Source organism: Artibeus jamaicensis, unplaced genomic scaffold, assembly GCF_021234435.1.
Source record: "Artibeus jamaicensis isolate MK-2021 breed Jamaican fruit bat unplaced genomic scaffold, CSHL_Jam_final contig_3176, whole genome shotgun sequence".
NCBI lineage: Eukaryota > Metazoa > Chordata > Mammalia > Chiroptera > Phyllostomidae > Artibeus > Artibeus jamaicensis.
The window spans coordinates 224,166-241,315 of NW_026521740.1; the positions used below are offsets into that span (position 1 = coordinate 224,166).

At 41.1% G+C, this 17,150-nt stretch overlaps 1 protein-coding gene across 1 annotated transcript in view; it reads right to left on the bottom strand.

Moving 5' to 3' along the window:
- Window positions 1-1,646: 1,646 nt before the first annotated feature.
- The window catches only part of TXLNB (taxilin beta), a 44,831-nt gene continuing 29,327 nt past the window's right edge, over window positions 1,647-17,150 (bottom strand). The window contains exons 7-10 of the mRNA XM_037144963.2: window positions 14,484-14,558; window positions 8,365-8,457; window positions 6,161-6,256; window positions 1,647-4,922 (exon numbers count right to left, since the gene is read on the bottom strand). Coding sequence (XP_037000858.2) covers window positions 4,134-4,922; window positions 6,161-6,256; window positions 8,365-8,457; window positions 14,484-14,558 — 1,053 coding nt within the window. The 3' untranslated portion in view covers window positions 1,647-4,133. The remainder of the gene's footprint in view (window positions 4,923-6,160; window positions 6,257-8,364; window positions 8,458-14,483; window positions 14,559-17,150) is intronic.

Below are 17,150 nucleotides of genomic sequence, written 5' to 3' on the forward strand. Positions count from 1 at the left end.
TTTTATACCTACGTATGTTTTAATTATGATGTGTGGTCATTTTACATTATAATATATCGCTTTTAAATAAATTCATAGTTAAAATGGGATGGACATTGGTGTTAATAGAAAGCTGAGGCTCTGAAATCCAGCAAACAGAAGGACTTGCCCCTGGATTTAGCCAGCTTGATTACGCTGTTGAATTGATGCACTTCATTTCTCATCTCCTGGTAGAGTTCAACAGCTTCTGTAAGTTACTTGGTGCAATTGATCAATGAATTTGTAGGCTTATTTTGCTAGTGAAATGTTTCTATCAAATATCCTCATTCACACAGGAAACAACTTCTTTTTAAAGTTTGTTCTTGTCAGGAAAGATTATACTTAGTGTCCTTTGGAAATACAAGTGTGAAGACTCACCTACAGCAGCAGAATTAAATCTAGGTCAGATTTCATACATGTGTGTTGATGTGCATATGTGTGCATGCTTGTACATTCACACACACATGCAGCTGCAACTGGCACTTATTGAACTAACTTCTATCAGGAGACATCACCAATGAGACTCAACTTCAGGTACTGAGGATACAACTTACCAGGGTGGGAAAAACCTTTATTACTATCATTTAGGAATGCTTCTATTCTAATGGAGTGTCCTCATGGTCAATTTAATAACTTTAACTTTCAGAGTCTAAAGTATATAAAAGGAAATTATTGTGTATAAATTTAGCCCATATACCTAATTTGCTTCCTAAATCCTACTTGCCAGTTTATGATGGAAAGAAATTTTAGAGACCAAAGTCATCATTTTTATTTCAAATCTTCTTTTAGTGCATTCTTTACATTTTAAATTACTTTTCCTTTTCCTAAATATTGGATTTCACTACTGGTTAGAGTTGGAGGGGCTGAGGAAATTCTCCTAAAATGATTTCTCTTGTAACGAGAAATTATTGAAAAGCAACATCAGCTTTATAATGAAGGCATAATACCTTTATGATCTCAAAAAAGAGAGCTATTTAAAAATGTGTGACTACATGAGGTCAAAAAAAAAAAAAGGAAAAACTGCCTTAAGTCCAGGGGTGAATCTTTTTTCCCATTCTAGCTAAGTAATCATCTTCCCCAACTATGTTAGGAAATGCCAAGTTCAAGAAACCCTTCCCAGATCAGTATGGTCTGGGGTGAGAGATAAAGCAAAAGGTAGAAGAGCTGGGCTTTTTCTGGTCTTACTAGAGAAAATTCTCAGGGCAGTCAGAAGAAATAGATAGAGGCAAAACGAGCTGATCCCTTCTACACTCCCCCCTTACTCCTCACACTGTGTCCGAAGGACATACACAGGGCAGAGCTTTTCTGAGGGACACGTGTAGAAACATAGTGTCATGGGAGACGGCAACTGGAAAGAAACCTCAGCCACATGGCATCAGTCCTCCAGCCAGGATTTCCTCCTTCTTAGCCCTGGCAGTCATGTTCTCTCTATCTCCCTTCCCTTCCCCTTCACACACGCACACACCCAAGGTTTTCAAAGTTTACTCTGTTACACTCTACTCAGACCAAAATATCAATCAACAGTAGAATAAACCCATAATCTTTGTTAGGTATTGTTGAAACATAGAAGGAACAAAAGTAAACATAAGTAGAAATTAAAATTAAAAAATAAAATTACTGCCAGAGCATTTGGGAAACAAAGTATCATTTTAATAGACACATAAATCATAGTTGTTTCATTCAAAAAACACCAAACAAGTCTAGTGGGAAAGTAGACTCGTCACCTGTAGAAATAGTTACATGAACTTGATAAAGACCTCATTCGTTCAGGTCTTATGAGTTATTGTTATAATTAGTAAGGCCAAATTTTAACACAAAGGACTCTAGTAAAACATTTTTTGAATATGAAAATAATTTTCCCAAAGCCTATATTAAGTTTTGCAAATTTCAGGCAAGTTATTGTATCCAAAACTCTGCCCAAGATGTATAGTTAGTAATGTGTTGCTATGAAAGTTTTTTGGTTGTAAAAAAAAACAAAACACAACTTTGAGTATTAGAATATTTGATTTCCCAGATTTTGGCTCCTCTCTTGCCTGTTTCTCTTTGCTAAACATTTCAGACAGACTTTACTGTGATTATCTAACCTTAGTCCATTCTTGGAAGTTTAGCCCTGGTAAATAGTGGAAAAGGAGATCCTCCTGAATTGTTATGGTGAATATTTGGCTCTAAATTAAATGAATGTTTAAATCTCTAAGACTTCAAGTGATGCTGAATTTGGCTGGATCCCCTGTGATTACAATATCTTAGGTCTTTAAAAAATACACGGATCCTCAAATAACAATAAGCTTTTCCTCCCATTGATTAGCATTTAGTTATTACCCTCACTGTCTACTTCAAACACATTTTATGCAGTTAGTTCTTGTAGCATGTTGACGAGCACTCTGTGTGCCTTGGCAGACAGTGCATGGGACACTGAAGAATTATTTCCTGCATGAGTAGTAGAGAATTTTGCTTTTATTCATTTTTCCACTTGAGTTCAACTTACAAGGTGGGGCTGGGTTAGATCCATTTTTTTCTTTCCTCTTCCCTTTTTCCCTCCTTCTAGAACTTACTCCCCTCCCCCATCCCTCTCATCCTTCCCATCTCTTCGGTGTGGTCTCGTTTTACCCAGAGAGTAACTTATGCTGTCACTAGTATTGGGGGTTCTTGTCAAGCAAGGGTAATGTAATACTCAGGTAGACAACCCCAGGTGTTTCACGCTTTTGTCTTGTCCCGAATCCTCACTTATTTTTCCAGTCATGTTGAGTAGAGAGCTATTTGTCCTGTGCTTTGTGGCACTAGAGAATTCCTCAAGTAGAAGAAAATGTGTTGGCTTGTAAGCCTCATCACTCATATTGAGACCCTGTTTGGGAAAGATAATAGCTTTTACTTAGCAATAATTGAAACGAGGGCAGGAAATTGAAATTTCCTGGTGGAAAGAGGGAGCAGATGTTTTGAGAATGTAGACGGAGACAGTGACAGGAGGAGGAGGTGGGAAACCCTCTGGAGAGAGCGGTTGGTGACAAGGAGGGGCTGTGCAGTTGGCAGGGCCAGGCGCGTTCACTGTCTCAGGACCTCGGTAGCACAAGAGGCAGGGGATGAATGAGCACAGCTTCTTCTTTGTCTGAGGACCCTCAGTCCCTCCGTGCCCTCACTCCCTTTCCCACTCCAACCCCTTCTGTGCAGGAAGCCACAGGTAAGCCGGGTTGCAAGGCAGTGGGCTGAGTTGCATAGAAGAAGACGCTGGAAGAAGTGAGCAGTCCACACCTGTTGTTGCTCCCCTCTCAGTTTGGGTCGATTGTGCCCATCTTCACACCTATGCACTTTCCATGGACTTGCAGTCCAGCCCAACTGCGGTTCTGTCATTTGATCCATTGGTTGAATTTATTGACCTGTCATTGGTTTACTCATTTTTGCCTGACATTACGTGGCCTAAATACTTGTGTCCTGAAGCTATTTCTGATTCCTAGAACATTAGTCTACTGTAGTCCTAAGAGCAAGTAAAAGATAAATTTTTTGATTAGCATCTAAATATTTTGCATGAGAGAAATTTTAAAAAGTATTAAAGAAATATATGTAAGTGCACACAGATAATACACATATGTGTATATACATGCACGAGCACATGCATGTATATACTTACACATGAACACACACCTGTATTTAAACACATGTACCTGTACTTATGTATATATTATGTATATAATATATAAATAGAACCTGGACATCCATTACTTCCTATGGAACTTATTAAGCTATATATGGAAATAAAGATGGAACATCACATGTTATAGTGGAAGTCTTTAAATACTAAATCTTACTATTGATTAACAAATTGAATAAGTACTGTACCATCTTAATAGCAGATTAACATAAATTTTCTTTTAGCATGCTTTGTTGCCATTTGGGAAAATTATACTGTTAACCAGTGTTAAACACAAAAGCTCCAAATCAGTTATAAGTTGAGAACAAATAGCAAAGGCTGAATGTGCTCTGCATAACATTTAAAGATGTTTTGATTCTTATTAAGTCTCTTTCATTAGACATCCCTGGCCCTTAATGCCTCTTTCAGAAGACAGTCTTTCATGATGAAGATGTGAAGTCAGGAAGAACAGCCTCTGGAGGCACCACGAGGCTTAGTCTACTCCCTCCAGGTTGGTGTCGGCCCCCCTGGGCAGCTGGGCTCCAGCGGAGTCCCCTTCTGGAAGGCCCTCTGCCGCTGCTGCTGCTGGAAGCTGCCTAGTGGGCTCCTGTCCAGGCCCCCCAGCTGGCACTTGCTCATCTGCCGGGGGTGCCAGGGCAGGGCCACTTGCCTCCGTCCCCTGTGGGAAGGCCTCTAGTGAGGACTGTGGAGCCTGACAGGCAGCTTCTGCCTCCGGAAGGGGCTGCTGATCAGCCAGTACTCCAGTGGGGAAACCCTGGTCTTGGGGCTCTGCTCCGGACCCCACAGGGAGATTGCTGGCACTGGGAGGGGGTTCTGCCTCCTGGCCTCCTTCAGCCTCAGCCTGAGAAGCTGGGGGAGGTGGAGAACTCTCTGAATGGCATGAAGGGCCCAAAGAGAGTTGTTCTGGCTCCTTGGGGGCCCTGTCAGCGCCCCCTTGAGGACTGCTGAGTTCTGGTTGGAGTTCTTTGGACTGGTCAAGGGTCGGCTCTGAATGATGAATAACCATGAAGGCTGTGGCCAGGTTTTTCACAGCATCGTGAATACTGTTGACGTTTTCTGCGTCAGCCTCTTCACCCACAGAAACAGTTGCCTCTGGCTCTTCGTCAGAGGTGTGCTGGCCTTGCTCATCCTTCTCAGGCATTTTTGCTTCTCTGATTTTTTTGTAGAGTTCATTTCTCTCTTCTTGTAAAGCCCGACAGAGATTCTCTAGCCTCCCAATTTTCATCACGAAGCACTCATATTCTTTGGCTCTCAATGCTTTCTGTGATTTGAAAATAAACATTCACATCAAATGTCAAAAACCAAATTGCCAGGATGTTCTCTGGAAAGAAGCAAAACCATTTGTCCAGGAATTTGTCTACTAGGCTCTGGGGTTTGAGTACAGAGTAGGGGCTGGACAGATACTTTGTCAGAGAATCTTTTTTTTTTTGCACTGTGTGCTACACTCTGGTAGAATTTCAGTCACTCTGGTAGTATTTAGAAAAGAAAGATGGTGAAGCCTCTCTCAGCTTCAGTCCAGAGCCTCTAAAATTGTAGATGAATTTTCTACTTTTAAGACGTAGAGGGTGTAAGTAGCTGCCAGTGGCAGAATAAATGAGATGGACTGGGCTTGACAGTGAGCGATGCTTTATCTGCTTTATGGACACACTGCTCTGTGTTAATCCAGCAACTGTTTGACTTATGTTGATGAATAATAAGCTCATGTCTTTGGAATTGGTTGCAATTTGGGATGAATTGTTAGAACAGTAATTATAACCACAGAAACTCACCACAGGCTAATTCATAATGCTGGCTGCTCAAACTGTTCATCCTTCCTTTTCTCTAGAAATGCCAGCGTTTGTGCATAAAATCATTCCTAATCATCTTACTCCTTTAGCCCATCTTTGTGCTACTCTGTTCCTTTTAAGACTTTTTTTTTTACTTGTTTACATGGAGAGACTGTCACCTGTAAGTCCTGCCTCTCAGGTCAAAGGCCATGTATCTTTGCCTGTATAGTCTCTACACCTACTCAGAGCCTGACATAATATCAGTGTTTAAGTGCCTGTTGGAGAAATTAAACTACATATCTCTGTATCTGTCTATAAAATAACATACACCCTGGGAGCTTGGGCTGGTGTCTTCTTTCAGTATGTTCAAATCAATGAATTAATTTATTCTGTACCTGTTATATGCCAGGCTCTGGGGAAATTCAAAGGCAAGTAAGACACTGGTCAGGCCTTTAAGGAATTCACAGTCCAGCAGGCCTGCTGCCACTTGGGGGACAGCTTTGGAATTTACAAGTAGACAGGTGACTTAAGGGACACAAAGCTCTTCATGAGTCCAGACCTGATTCTAAATTACTTGGCTCTAATTACTTTTATTACGATGTCATATATCACATCCCAGAAAAATTCAGCCCTTTTCCAAAGGTAATCATTTCTACTTTTAGGATACAGTTTTCTAAGTATGAATGTTTTGACTAGGCAGGGGGAAAATAAGCGAAGGGAAAAGCTTCCTCACCTCTTCGATCATGTCCAACAGAGCTTTGTTGCAGCTCTCAAACCTGGCTTTCCATGTGGCTGTGTCCTTCTCCAGCTTCTTCATTTTCTTAGTCGTCTACGGAAATTAGAGCATTTTAATATTAATCCTGAAGAGTTCGTCTATCAAAGAAGCTATTAGTTCCATATGTGATATCAAGAGCAGCCCTTCTGTTACAGGTTGCTGAAGCAAACACAAGTTCTAGGTGAAGGAATGAAGAGCAAAGCGGGCAAAGTCACAACTTATTCCCGAATCACCTAGGTCCATAGTGAACAGTGTATTTGCGCTGGAGACAATTCAGGAGAAAGGAGACTACTGAGGGCTGCACCGCTTTGCCAGTCGTTTTTCTCTCTTTTAAGATAAGAAAACCTTGAGTCCCCGAGATAAGTGCGCACTTTAGATTATTTACTTTCTTGAATAGAGACCGTCAGTGAGAAAGTTGGCCAGGCTCTTTAACCATTACAACGCTGACCACATCTAGGCACAGCAGACAAGTGGCCACACAAAGGTGGCTTTCCCCGCCTGTACCTTTGTAGAAAGGCTCACAGCGCGTGATCACACACATTATCCATGTCCTCCTCGAAACAGTCCCACGGGGAAGGTTCTGTTTTCGCCTCTCCTTTAGAACTGGGGGAACCAAAGCTCAAGAGGTGGAGTAATATTTACGTGAGTTAGCCAGAGGTGGCTGGAGTTATTTCACCCCAGTTAATGCAGGGAGTGCAAGTGTCTGCTGGTCACTAGGCTGGGGCTGTGTGTGTGTGTGTGTGTGTGTGTGTGTGTTTTGGGGGCAGGTACCCAAGTGACCGAAATACAGCCTGTCTTTTCTGGACCCGAACCTGCTTACGCTCCTGGTTGTAGGATCTCCTCTCTGCTTGAATGAAGTAAAGGACAAGGCACGTAACCCAGGCACCGTGGATTTACCGCGGCTGGCACTTGCTACTTTGTGCCAACCTGCCTGAGGCTGGGTAACCTTGGAGACCAGAGGCTGGGCCCAGCTGTGGGCCCCCAGGCTGTACAGAGAAGCGGGGTGAGCCTCCAGTGGTTTTTTCACTTTGACCATTTCCTAACCAAGTTTATGAACTTTTAAAGGTTATTGACACCTTTAAGAATTTTATGAGGTCTATGGGACCACTCAGAGAAATGCAAATATGCATATCAAATTTTTTGGCTAATTCTCAGGTTTACTACTGAAAAGTCAATAAATGAACTCCAGGTTAAGAATGCTCTTTAAGATTCAGCCCAATCCTAAAACTATGTAACTTTGAATTAAAACCCTTTTTCTCATTTTAATATTTATTTCAATCTTAAAACCCTATAATTATTTTTTTAAATGGACAAATCCCGTCAGGAGTGGGAAAGCTGTAACCATTAATAAATGTCGGTCTACTTCAGTTTCCTCGCTGAACTGTGAAATTTATCTTACTATTTTATGAAAATGTTTTGAAAAGGATGCTCTCTATCCTTAAAAAGGGTTAATGCCAATGTTCTCAAAACACAATTTTGATGCTTATTTTGTTTTGGAAAAACACAGGATTGAATAAGATTTAAACATGGTATGCCACAAGAATAGGAGTACCTTACATTTGTAAAAAACAAACAAACCCCAAACTTTTAAAAGTTGAAAAGCTTTTTAAGATAATTTAATTTTAACTCCACACTCTTATGAAGCAAGCGAGGGAAATAGTGCCTTGAATTGTAGATAAAATTGAGGGATATTGAGTAAACTATCCAATTCAGACTTCTATCTTGTTCAAAGACACTGTCAGTACATCTACATATCTTCTAGGAAGGATCCTATGAAATGGCATTTTCTACCTTAAAGTTTTACTCTTATGTATGAAAGCTTTTTTATCTTTAGAAGATTAGATATTCTTTTATTTCAGTATACACAACATAGTGTTAAGTTGCTAGCTCTTGTTGTTGTTTTTTTTAAACTATTCACAGACTAAAGAAAACATCTTCCTCAGAGTGAAAATATGTCCCAGTGTTTTTGGACCCTCCTTCAGATTAATGTACTAGATACGTACCAATAAAAAATACAGCCCAAATCTCATCGGCACCTGTAAATGTTTAATTACTTTGTGAAGTGCACTGGAATAGCTTAGTGAGAGAAAAGTGAACCCAAAGGAGAATTGCCTGTCAAAACAGAGAATGTCAATATTTTGTACGGGATAAGCAGTACTCACTTTATCCATTTCCTGTTTGAAAGTGGCAAACACCTCATTGCTTTTTGTCAGTGTGCTCTGGAACTCCTCAAACCTTCCAGAGTAAAGGGTGAGCTGTAAATGGGAAAGAGTGGATCTACTTTAGGGCTGCTTTCAGAATGTTTCCAGAACAAAACAGCATGTCATTGTTCATTATTTGTTAAGAAAAATGATTTGAGGAAATTCTCAATACAGTGTTAGTAATATGTTCAGTTCTTTTATGTACTACGAGAACAACATAGGTCAGTGACCATGATTGTAGTCGTTCTTTAAAGAAAAGTGAAATAATAAAATATGTCATTACCACTTCATTATGTCATAACTTATACTAACAGATTTTTTGAGCTCTGAGCATATGCATGGACTGTATGTACAAAAGTATTTGACATGCGACTCCTGCTTTTGAGGACCTACATTCTTGATGGGAAGACAATCCCGGAGGCAAGTTGACTTTTATTCAGATAACATAAAGTGCCAGTGCAGAGAAGGAGCCATGTGTATGGGGAGGAGGTGAGCCTTGAACTTGGTCTTAGAGGATAGGAGAATGTAGACAAATGAAAAAAAGTGATAAAGGGAATGTGGACCAGACATAGACTAAGGCCGCTGCCATACTGCAGTTTGTCCCATTCTAAACAATTGCCATTTCCATTTTAGACAGGTGGTTTTGTATATTTATAAATACAGCATTCCAGCCAATAGCTGTTAAATGTCTCTTTTCATCAAAATCAGTTTTTTTTTAAGACTTTTCTACAGATGGAAATAATGAGTGTGGAGGAAGGAATGCCTTTTCCTAGTTTACAGGAAACCACGTTGTATGGGCTAGCGTTGGCAAGTGGCTCGCCATGGGGGTGCGGAGAAGAGCCTTTGTGCCTCCGCATCCTCCATCCCAAAGCTTGCCTTTGGGCTGGGAATGAGGCAGGACAGGAAAGGCCAGTGTCTGAGTACTTAATTGTTAGTGACAGTGATATCATACAATAGTAAAATTCTGCTTTTAAAAATAATTTTAGGATAGCATGTTTTGATGAGTGATTTAACATGGATGTGTCACGTGAGTAAAACCTACATTTTCAAATGAGTATTCAGTGCCCTTGAGTGCCTGGAATAGCCCCAAGTTCTCAAGTGGGTACAGAAATGTCTTTTGTATGGAAAAATAAGTTTGCAACATCCAGCAGCAAACAAGCACCCAAGGCTGCCCTTGTAGACTGGGATGGCTGGGCTATTGGCTGGATGGCAGGCACCAACTGACCAGCTGGTCATACCTGTGAGACTGTCCTTCTGAAAGCAGAGAAGAACGCATCACATGAAAGCCAGTAGAATACAGAGCTTTTAGCCTTGGAGGTGGGAGTTAGAGGAAGTGTGTGGGAATCAACCCCAAGAATTCAGAAAGTTTGCTCATCTAGAATGGCTCATTCATAAATAATTCAGAATAGCAGGGGGTTTATTGCAGTAAAGAACAGCAAAATGATAACATAAACCCTTTCACTGAATACAAATTTTTCAAAGAAAAGTCAAACAACAGCTGACTGTCATTCTAAAATCATTCATCAGCACTGTGAGTATGTGATCCAGTTCGGGGCAACTCTAATGCTCTAAAATTTGATTCTGTGGCAGTCAGAGTGGAGAAGACTGAGGAAAGGGGCATCAGGGAGTTCATGGCCAGGAAGGTTTTATACACACACACACACACACACACACACACACTCTCTCTCTCTCTCTCTCTGTATACAGCAATATTTTATTAAATGTAATGCATTCTCAAAGCAGAATTAATGTTTCATTTTTTTTCAAAGATGTGATTGGGATCCAATGAATTGATTTCAGGGCCCTGTGAATAGATCAAGCCTCTCAACTTAAGAGCCTCTACCCCAATGTACATTCCTGATTATTGATACTGCACATGATCCTGCAGCCTAGGGCAGAAGTAACTACTCCCAGCTGATCCTCTTCACCTTCTATTACAAAATCAGTTCTTTTACATTCTTGGCTATGCACGCCGATTAATTTTTTCTTACTTTCTGTCTGCCCCCCTCCCCCGCCCCCCCACACATTTTACAGCGATTCCAGAAGAGTTGTATGGCAGTCTCAGACACTTCGGTCTCCCAAGCCCCTCCTTCCAAGCACATTCTTGTAGCCCTGTAGTTGCAGGTTGCAGACGGGAGAGAGCAGGAGTGAGCGCATGCGTGATCCATCTCACAGAGCGGCCTTGACAGTATTAGCGGACGTAACACACCTGCCCCAGGCAGCCCCCACCTTTGTCTGAGTAAAATGTTCTTTTTACTGTATCAGTTGGGAAGATTGAGATCATAGATACATCCAGAGTACCAGGAAGTAATGTTTTGCTTTATTATCACCTCTTCTGTCCTTTTTCTAACTTTTTTCTTTAAAAAAAATTTTAATTTTGGTAAAATACACATAACATAAAACTGACCATCTTACCCATTTTAAGTGTATAGCTAAGTGGTGTTAATTATATTGTTGTGCAACCCATCTCCAGAACTTTTTCCTCTCGCAAAACTGAAACTCTGTACCCCATAAACAATTTCCCATTTTCCCCTTCTGGTGACTGCTTTTAACCCTCTGCTTTTCTTCCTATTTGACCTCAGTGCCATACACGGCAAAATCCACGTGGATCGATCACACCTCTCTCAGGTAACCAACTCCAACACTCTACTTGTGCTAACTAAAAAGGTACACTTCCTGTTTGCTACATGAATCTTTGTTTGCTAGTGTTTTTCCTCTCACTGTCAGATGTGACACATGTTGGCTCTGACGTGTTCCTGCTCTCACTTTGGTATTTCAGAGAAGCATGGAAGCAATATCCAGGGGTCACCCCAGTACCTCTCCTGCCAGAGGCAGAAATATTAGAAACAAATTGTGCTAGCATTAGGAATAGCAATAATCATCCCAACATTTCACTTGGAAATGGGCTGAATGACACACACATATTCTTTTAACTGAGTGCCAAATTTAATTACAAACATTCATAGTGTAGAGGGAACAAAACTGTGTTCCAGAATTTTTTCAGCAAACTTGAGAGATTTTGTCCAATTATCATAGTGTTTTCAGAGGATTCTCCTCTCATCTTATATTGATAAGGTGAGGACTTTTGGACTGAAAGATGATGATTACCCATCTTTAACAATTTACTCACTGCTCCTTCCCCTTGGGCAGTATTTTGTGTCTGCATTGTCAGGGATTGCTGATTTTCCACATCCACTACCACCTTCCTCCTTATCGATCCAGTGAACACTCTATTTGTAGTGATGATTGCATCCCATTGATCATCTCTGACATTTACTCTATTGCTCTGGTTCGTATAATTGAAGGCCAGACATCCCTTCCCTAAGTGATAATCATGCCCCAAACTGGCAGCTGTTTGACGGAAAAGTGACTTCCATCAAGGAGAACACAACCCACTTTTGGTGTTTCCCTCGCTTGTACGGCAGAAATGGGGACTGAGGCTTCCCCTTCTCACTTCCTGCCCCATAGGCAGTGTTTGAGGGCTATGCAAGAGAATCTGGGACACACTTCAGTTTTCAAGGTTTAAATGTTAAAAAATATATAATGTCAACACTTTTTTAGAGGAACTTATTTGAGCATTATTATACACAGGGACTCGGGACCTCTATAGTCTTCTTGATGATTAAGTAATTGTTGGAATTGTGAAGGTGCCTCGAAGGTGAGAGACAGACAAAGGGGAGCCCCTGTAGAGAGAGCCATGTGCCGTGAAAAAGGGCAACAGAGAAGGCAGCTTTCGTTACATTCATGAACCAGAGGTGAACAGGTTCTTGGGATCATCTTTCCCAGTGGTTCTTAAACTTTTTTGCAAACAGAGACTCCCTTGGACTCATTTATTCCTATGTGGGTCCTCACCTATGAAATAATCCTAATATTAGCACATATACTGCTTGTTAGCATTTTTATTAACATTACTGATGACTAGATTGTAAGTTTAATTAGGCAGAAGTTTTTGTCTCTTATTGACTACTATATCTGCAACACCTAGAAGCATGCCTAGCACTTAGTAGGTACTCAATAAACCTAAGTTGAATTAATTAGGTCTGTTATAGTTTAGGTACTGAGCTAAGTGCATGCATAATTTGTAAAAAACTGTACATATTACATATTCATGAACTCATTTTTCTCTTAAAAACTTAACCAAACATATAAATAGTTGCCATCCATAGTTGCTGACAGAAAGCTGAGATAACATCAAAAACAACTACATTTTTTGCATAGTAGCTGCAGCTTTTCGTGCTATGTTTCAGAGATAGTGAAAAGTAATGGGCCTCCCAGCGGTCAGAGGGCTCCAGTTTGGGGTTATTAATCCATTGCATCATCCTTAGACAAGGAGATTTAGTTCAGGGAGGCTTAGGCACACTGCTCAGGGTGGCACAGCTTTTCTTCAGAAGAGCCAGGACTCTGACCCCAGTCCCGGACTCAGTCCAGCATTGAGGGATGAGTGAGAAACATGGGCAAGTCTAGAACCCCTGGTAGATGCATTTTTGAGTTTGAGGAGCTATAGGTGGAAAATTAGAGACCACCTTATGTTTTGATTTTATAGGTCATTAAAGGCTAGATTCTCATGCCAAGTGAATGAATCACTCTCTATCCTGGAGTCTGATGATATTAATATGCTCTTCTCAAGTTCATTATCTTTATTTAGCAAAGAGAAGTAGAGATTGCTTGTAAGACGATGTGAATAATGCATAACTTCAAGTATTATTGTCTATTGTACCCTCTAGGCGCTGTGTTGTGAATGGGGCAGACATAGAGCCAGAAGCCCTGGCTTGATTCTCCAGACCTGCCCCAAGCCTGTGAGGTCACATCTCCTTCCCCTGCCTGTCTCTGTCACCCCTCTGCCACCTATCCCACACAATGCTGGGATGAGCTCTGTGACTCCCTAAAGGATGCTTTCGAGTTTAGTCTTTGAACCCTGGCTCCCTCAATTCTATTAATAGTCAGAAACTTTATGGCTCTAATATCTATGTAATTAGTATTTTAGAAATATTTTGATATATTACCAGGGAAAACAATTCATTGTTGCAATCAGTACAGACATTGGAAAAGTATACTTTAGAAAGCTTAGACTCCAAACTGCTGTCTGTGTTTTTGTCTGTGCAGTGGTATCATTTGTGACTTTACTATTCTTGGTTTTCTTATTTTCTTTTTCTTTTACAGTAAACAAGTATTTGGCAGTCAGCACATAGACATTTACAAGTGAATTGCTCAACTCTTAAATTAATGCTGCCCAGCTCAGAAGGCCTCCACTTTCTTCATCTTCTGTGGATTTGTGTTAAGTGGTTAGACAGTGTCTGTAGGGCCCTCGTCTTCCCCAGGACGGGAGCCTGCACCCCTTTGCATCCCATACCAGGGCGCCTCCCCTAGAATCTAACGGGGAGAGTTTGCCTGGAGGGGCGGGTCTCCTGGGGCTCAGGAAAGATGGATAAGTCTGGCGTTCCCCCCAGAGTCAGCTGTTGCGTGAGGCTTTAGTTTTGAGTCTGAAAGATGAATTCCCATAACCCAGTCAGAACACACCCAGGACATCACAGAGCCAGATGAAAATGGTTCTTGACTTGTCTCGTAAATGTCTGCCATTTAGTCATTCGCCTCTGACAGAGCCAGCCTCCGAGAGCACAAAAACTTGGGTGCTGACTCTGTTTTTCTAATTTCCTTTTATTATAAATAGTGCCAAACAAGCAAGGACATTTTCAGCATTGACAGTTATAGATGGTGCATCTGAACAGGTTACACTTTATTCTTACCTTGATAGGGTAATGGGAGAAGAGAGAGAGAGGACAAATGAACAGATAGGTGGAAACCCGGTGACCAGCTTACTCTCATTGGCCATTCTGGTGCCCTTATTTGCATGTCAGCAAACCTTTTGACTGGATGTTATTGGTGCAGAACATTTATTTTCTTAGATATAACATTGTGATTTTATTGTTACTTAATAATAAGCATGAAATTATCCTTCATTCGTGGTTTCTATTCCCTTCCCCCTGCTACAAGCAGGCCTTCTGCAGACCACCTTTACGTCACAGCCACGTCACATGGGAACAGAAGGAGCGCACACCCCATGCATCAGTTCCCCCCTTCACCTGAGCCTGAAGGACTGTCTCTTGCTCCTTCAGCATTTTGGCCTGCAGTTTCCACTCCGCTGCCTGGTTCAGCAACTGTCAGAGGAGAGAATGCGAGGAAAGTTTGTCAAGGTGTCTTAAACGACCATTTGACTGTAATTTGCGTATAAAACATAGAAACTTGCTAATTAGCCCACTCAAGTAATTTCTGGGTAACTTTGTAAAGACTCTAAGAAATCTAAGAAAACAACTAGTCTCAATAGTTGGATTCTCAACTAAAAATCAGTGGTTTTATCGGGAAAGAAAGGGAAATCATTTTCAAGGCAAGCATGAATCACACAAAATTCAAACTTCCACCAAATTCTAGAACCTTCTCTAGCAATCCTACCCAGCCATCATTTGGCCTCTACTTGACCATCTTCAGAACATCCCCACCTGGGGCACTGTTGTGAGCAACTGTTCCTTTATATTAAACCCCAAATTAGTCCCCTAAGCAGTGTTATCCACCATAACATGCGTCAGAATCTCTCAGGGAGAATGGAGAAATGCTGATCCCTGTCAGAGAACGTCAGTTAGGAAGTTTGGGTGTGTGACTGCAATCCATACGTACAGCAAATACCCAAGGTGGTTTGGCTACTAGTGGTCCATGGGTTACATTCTGAGAAACACTGGGTTAGAGATTTGACCTGTTATCCCAAATCCTGTATAAGTTTACAAAATAAGTCCTGTGTAATTTTACAGAATAAGGTCCATCTCCCATAAGGTAGCCTTTTGGATACAATCAAGGCCCTCATAAGAAACAGCATCAGGACTCAGAGCTGAGGGGTTAAATTGAAAAGGTTGTTTTAGGTATAACAAATGACATAAATGTTATTTAAACCTAAGATGTATGCTCACTTATTTATCCATTTTGATGGAGGGCTCTGAGGTTTGTTTTGGGGGTGGACCTTCATAATATACTTCAGAAGAACTTGTCCTGTTTTTACAAAAATCGTATCCATAATGTGCCATATAAGAATTAGAGTATTTTCTTTGTTTAAACAAAAGTGCTAGAACCTGAGACCAACAGACACTTGTCAAATAGCCTGACTTCTTTACTTCTCTGGAGTTTTGCAACTTTCTCCCAGTCTTTTATAGCTGCTAACATCTAGTTGGATGATTTTTTTTTTTTTTTTTTGCTCTTTGCTTACTCCAGTCTTTCAAAGCATTGAGCATAATTTTCCTAGAAACCACTTTCTTTGCCTACTTCTTTTTCTTTAGTGAATGTATGATTCTGTTGATTTACATACTACAAACACAAGGACGGCTGGAAATAAAGGTTTGGGAGCAGGGGGCTGATTCTTGGGCAGCCCCATCTTACTTAACAGGAAAACCATGTGCAGGCCGTCCAGGGCTGCCCACTTGCCTATCGCAGGATTCAACAAGCTCTGGGCATGCGGGCAGTGCGTACAGAGAGAATGGTGAGGCCATGGACTCATCTGGCCAGTCAGTCAAGCGGCCATCAGTTAAGAAGGTTCTAATGTATTTGAAGATAGGTCGATTTAAGTTTTTTCTTTGTCTCTACTGTGGAAAAGTGTCCATGAGGTCCATGTATTACTTTTGTAATCAGAACAACAACAGAAAACCCAACAAAATTATTATTTTCAAAACCTGAAGATATTTTTTTCCTATCCAAGTTTATCTTTTTTTCCTATGGTTCAACCTCTCTATTTGTAAGATGGGTTCTATAAGTTCCCCTATGCCTGACAGCATGCAGTGAAGGCGAATTATTACAGAAGTGAAATAATTTGGTCTGGGGCAGACATGAGGTAGGAGACCTGCAGTGCCCCCTCTGGCCATTTGAGTGGCACGGTGGCTGTGTACATTGGCCCTGCATCCCTAAGTGGGTTGAGGAGCCGTGTTGCACTGGGTGGTCCCCGACAGAGAGGAGGCAGGTGCTGGCTGCCTGTTCTATGTGGAGGGAAGGCACTTCCCAGCGCCGACATCATTTCATCACTCTCAGAAAGAAGCATCAGAGCTAGAATCAGGATAGGAGGCCGGCCAGCTTTGAAGAACGAGGGGACTACTATTCTTTGACTCACAACCCCACTATGTTTTACTAAACCAGGGTAGGAAAACGGGTCGCATGGTGGGCTCTTGCTGAGGCTGGGTCACCCCATGTCTACCCCTTTGTCCCACTCACTTGAACCTTTGCCCAGATGCTCCTCTGTCATGTCTCATAGATCAGAGGTACTGATCCTATAGGAAGCATTTTACCTAATATGGTAGTTATGCCAACAGTGGAATGTCTGTTTTCTTATATGAACAATAATTAAATGTTTTAGTTTTTACTTTGAGAGTGAGGTTGTAGATGAATTAATAAATTCACCTTCTTATTAACAGCACATGGACTTCTGATTTGAAATTATTCAGTGTCCAGTAGGTTCTGTTCTCCAAAATTCATTCTTTTGTTGCTGCATTTGTAAATCAAAGTCATGTCTGTATTTCTCTTTTAACAAATTTAAGTGATTATGATCTGATTTCCAGTAAAGGCGAAACTTGAGATCAATTATTAAATGCTGAAATTCCAATGATTGGCCCATTGACTGAGTCTTAAATCTTTCTTTCACCCCAGCAATGGACAGACTTGAACTTTGCCTCTGAAACACACCTGTGAGTGTGATGTACTGTCATAGAGCTTGGTCTTAG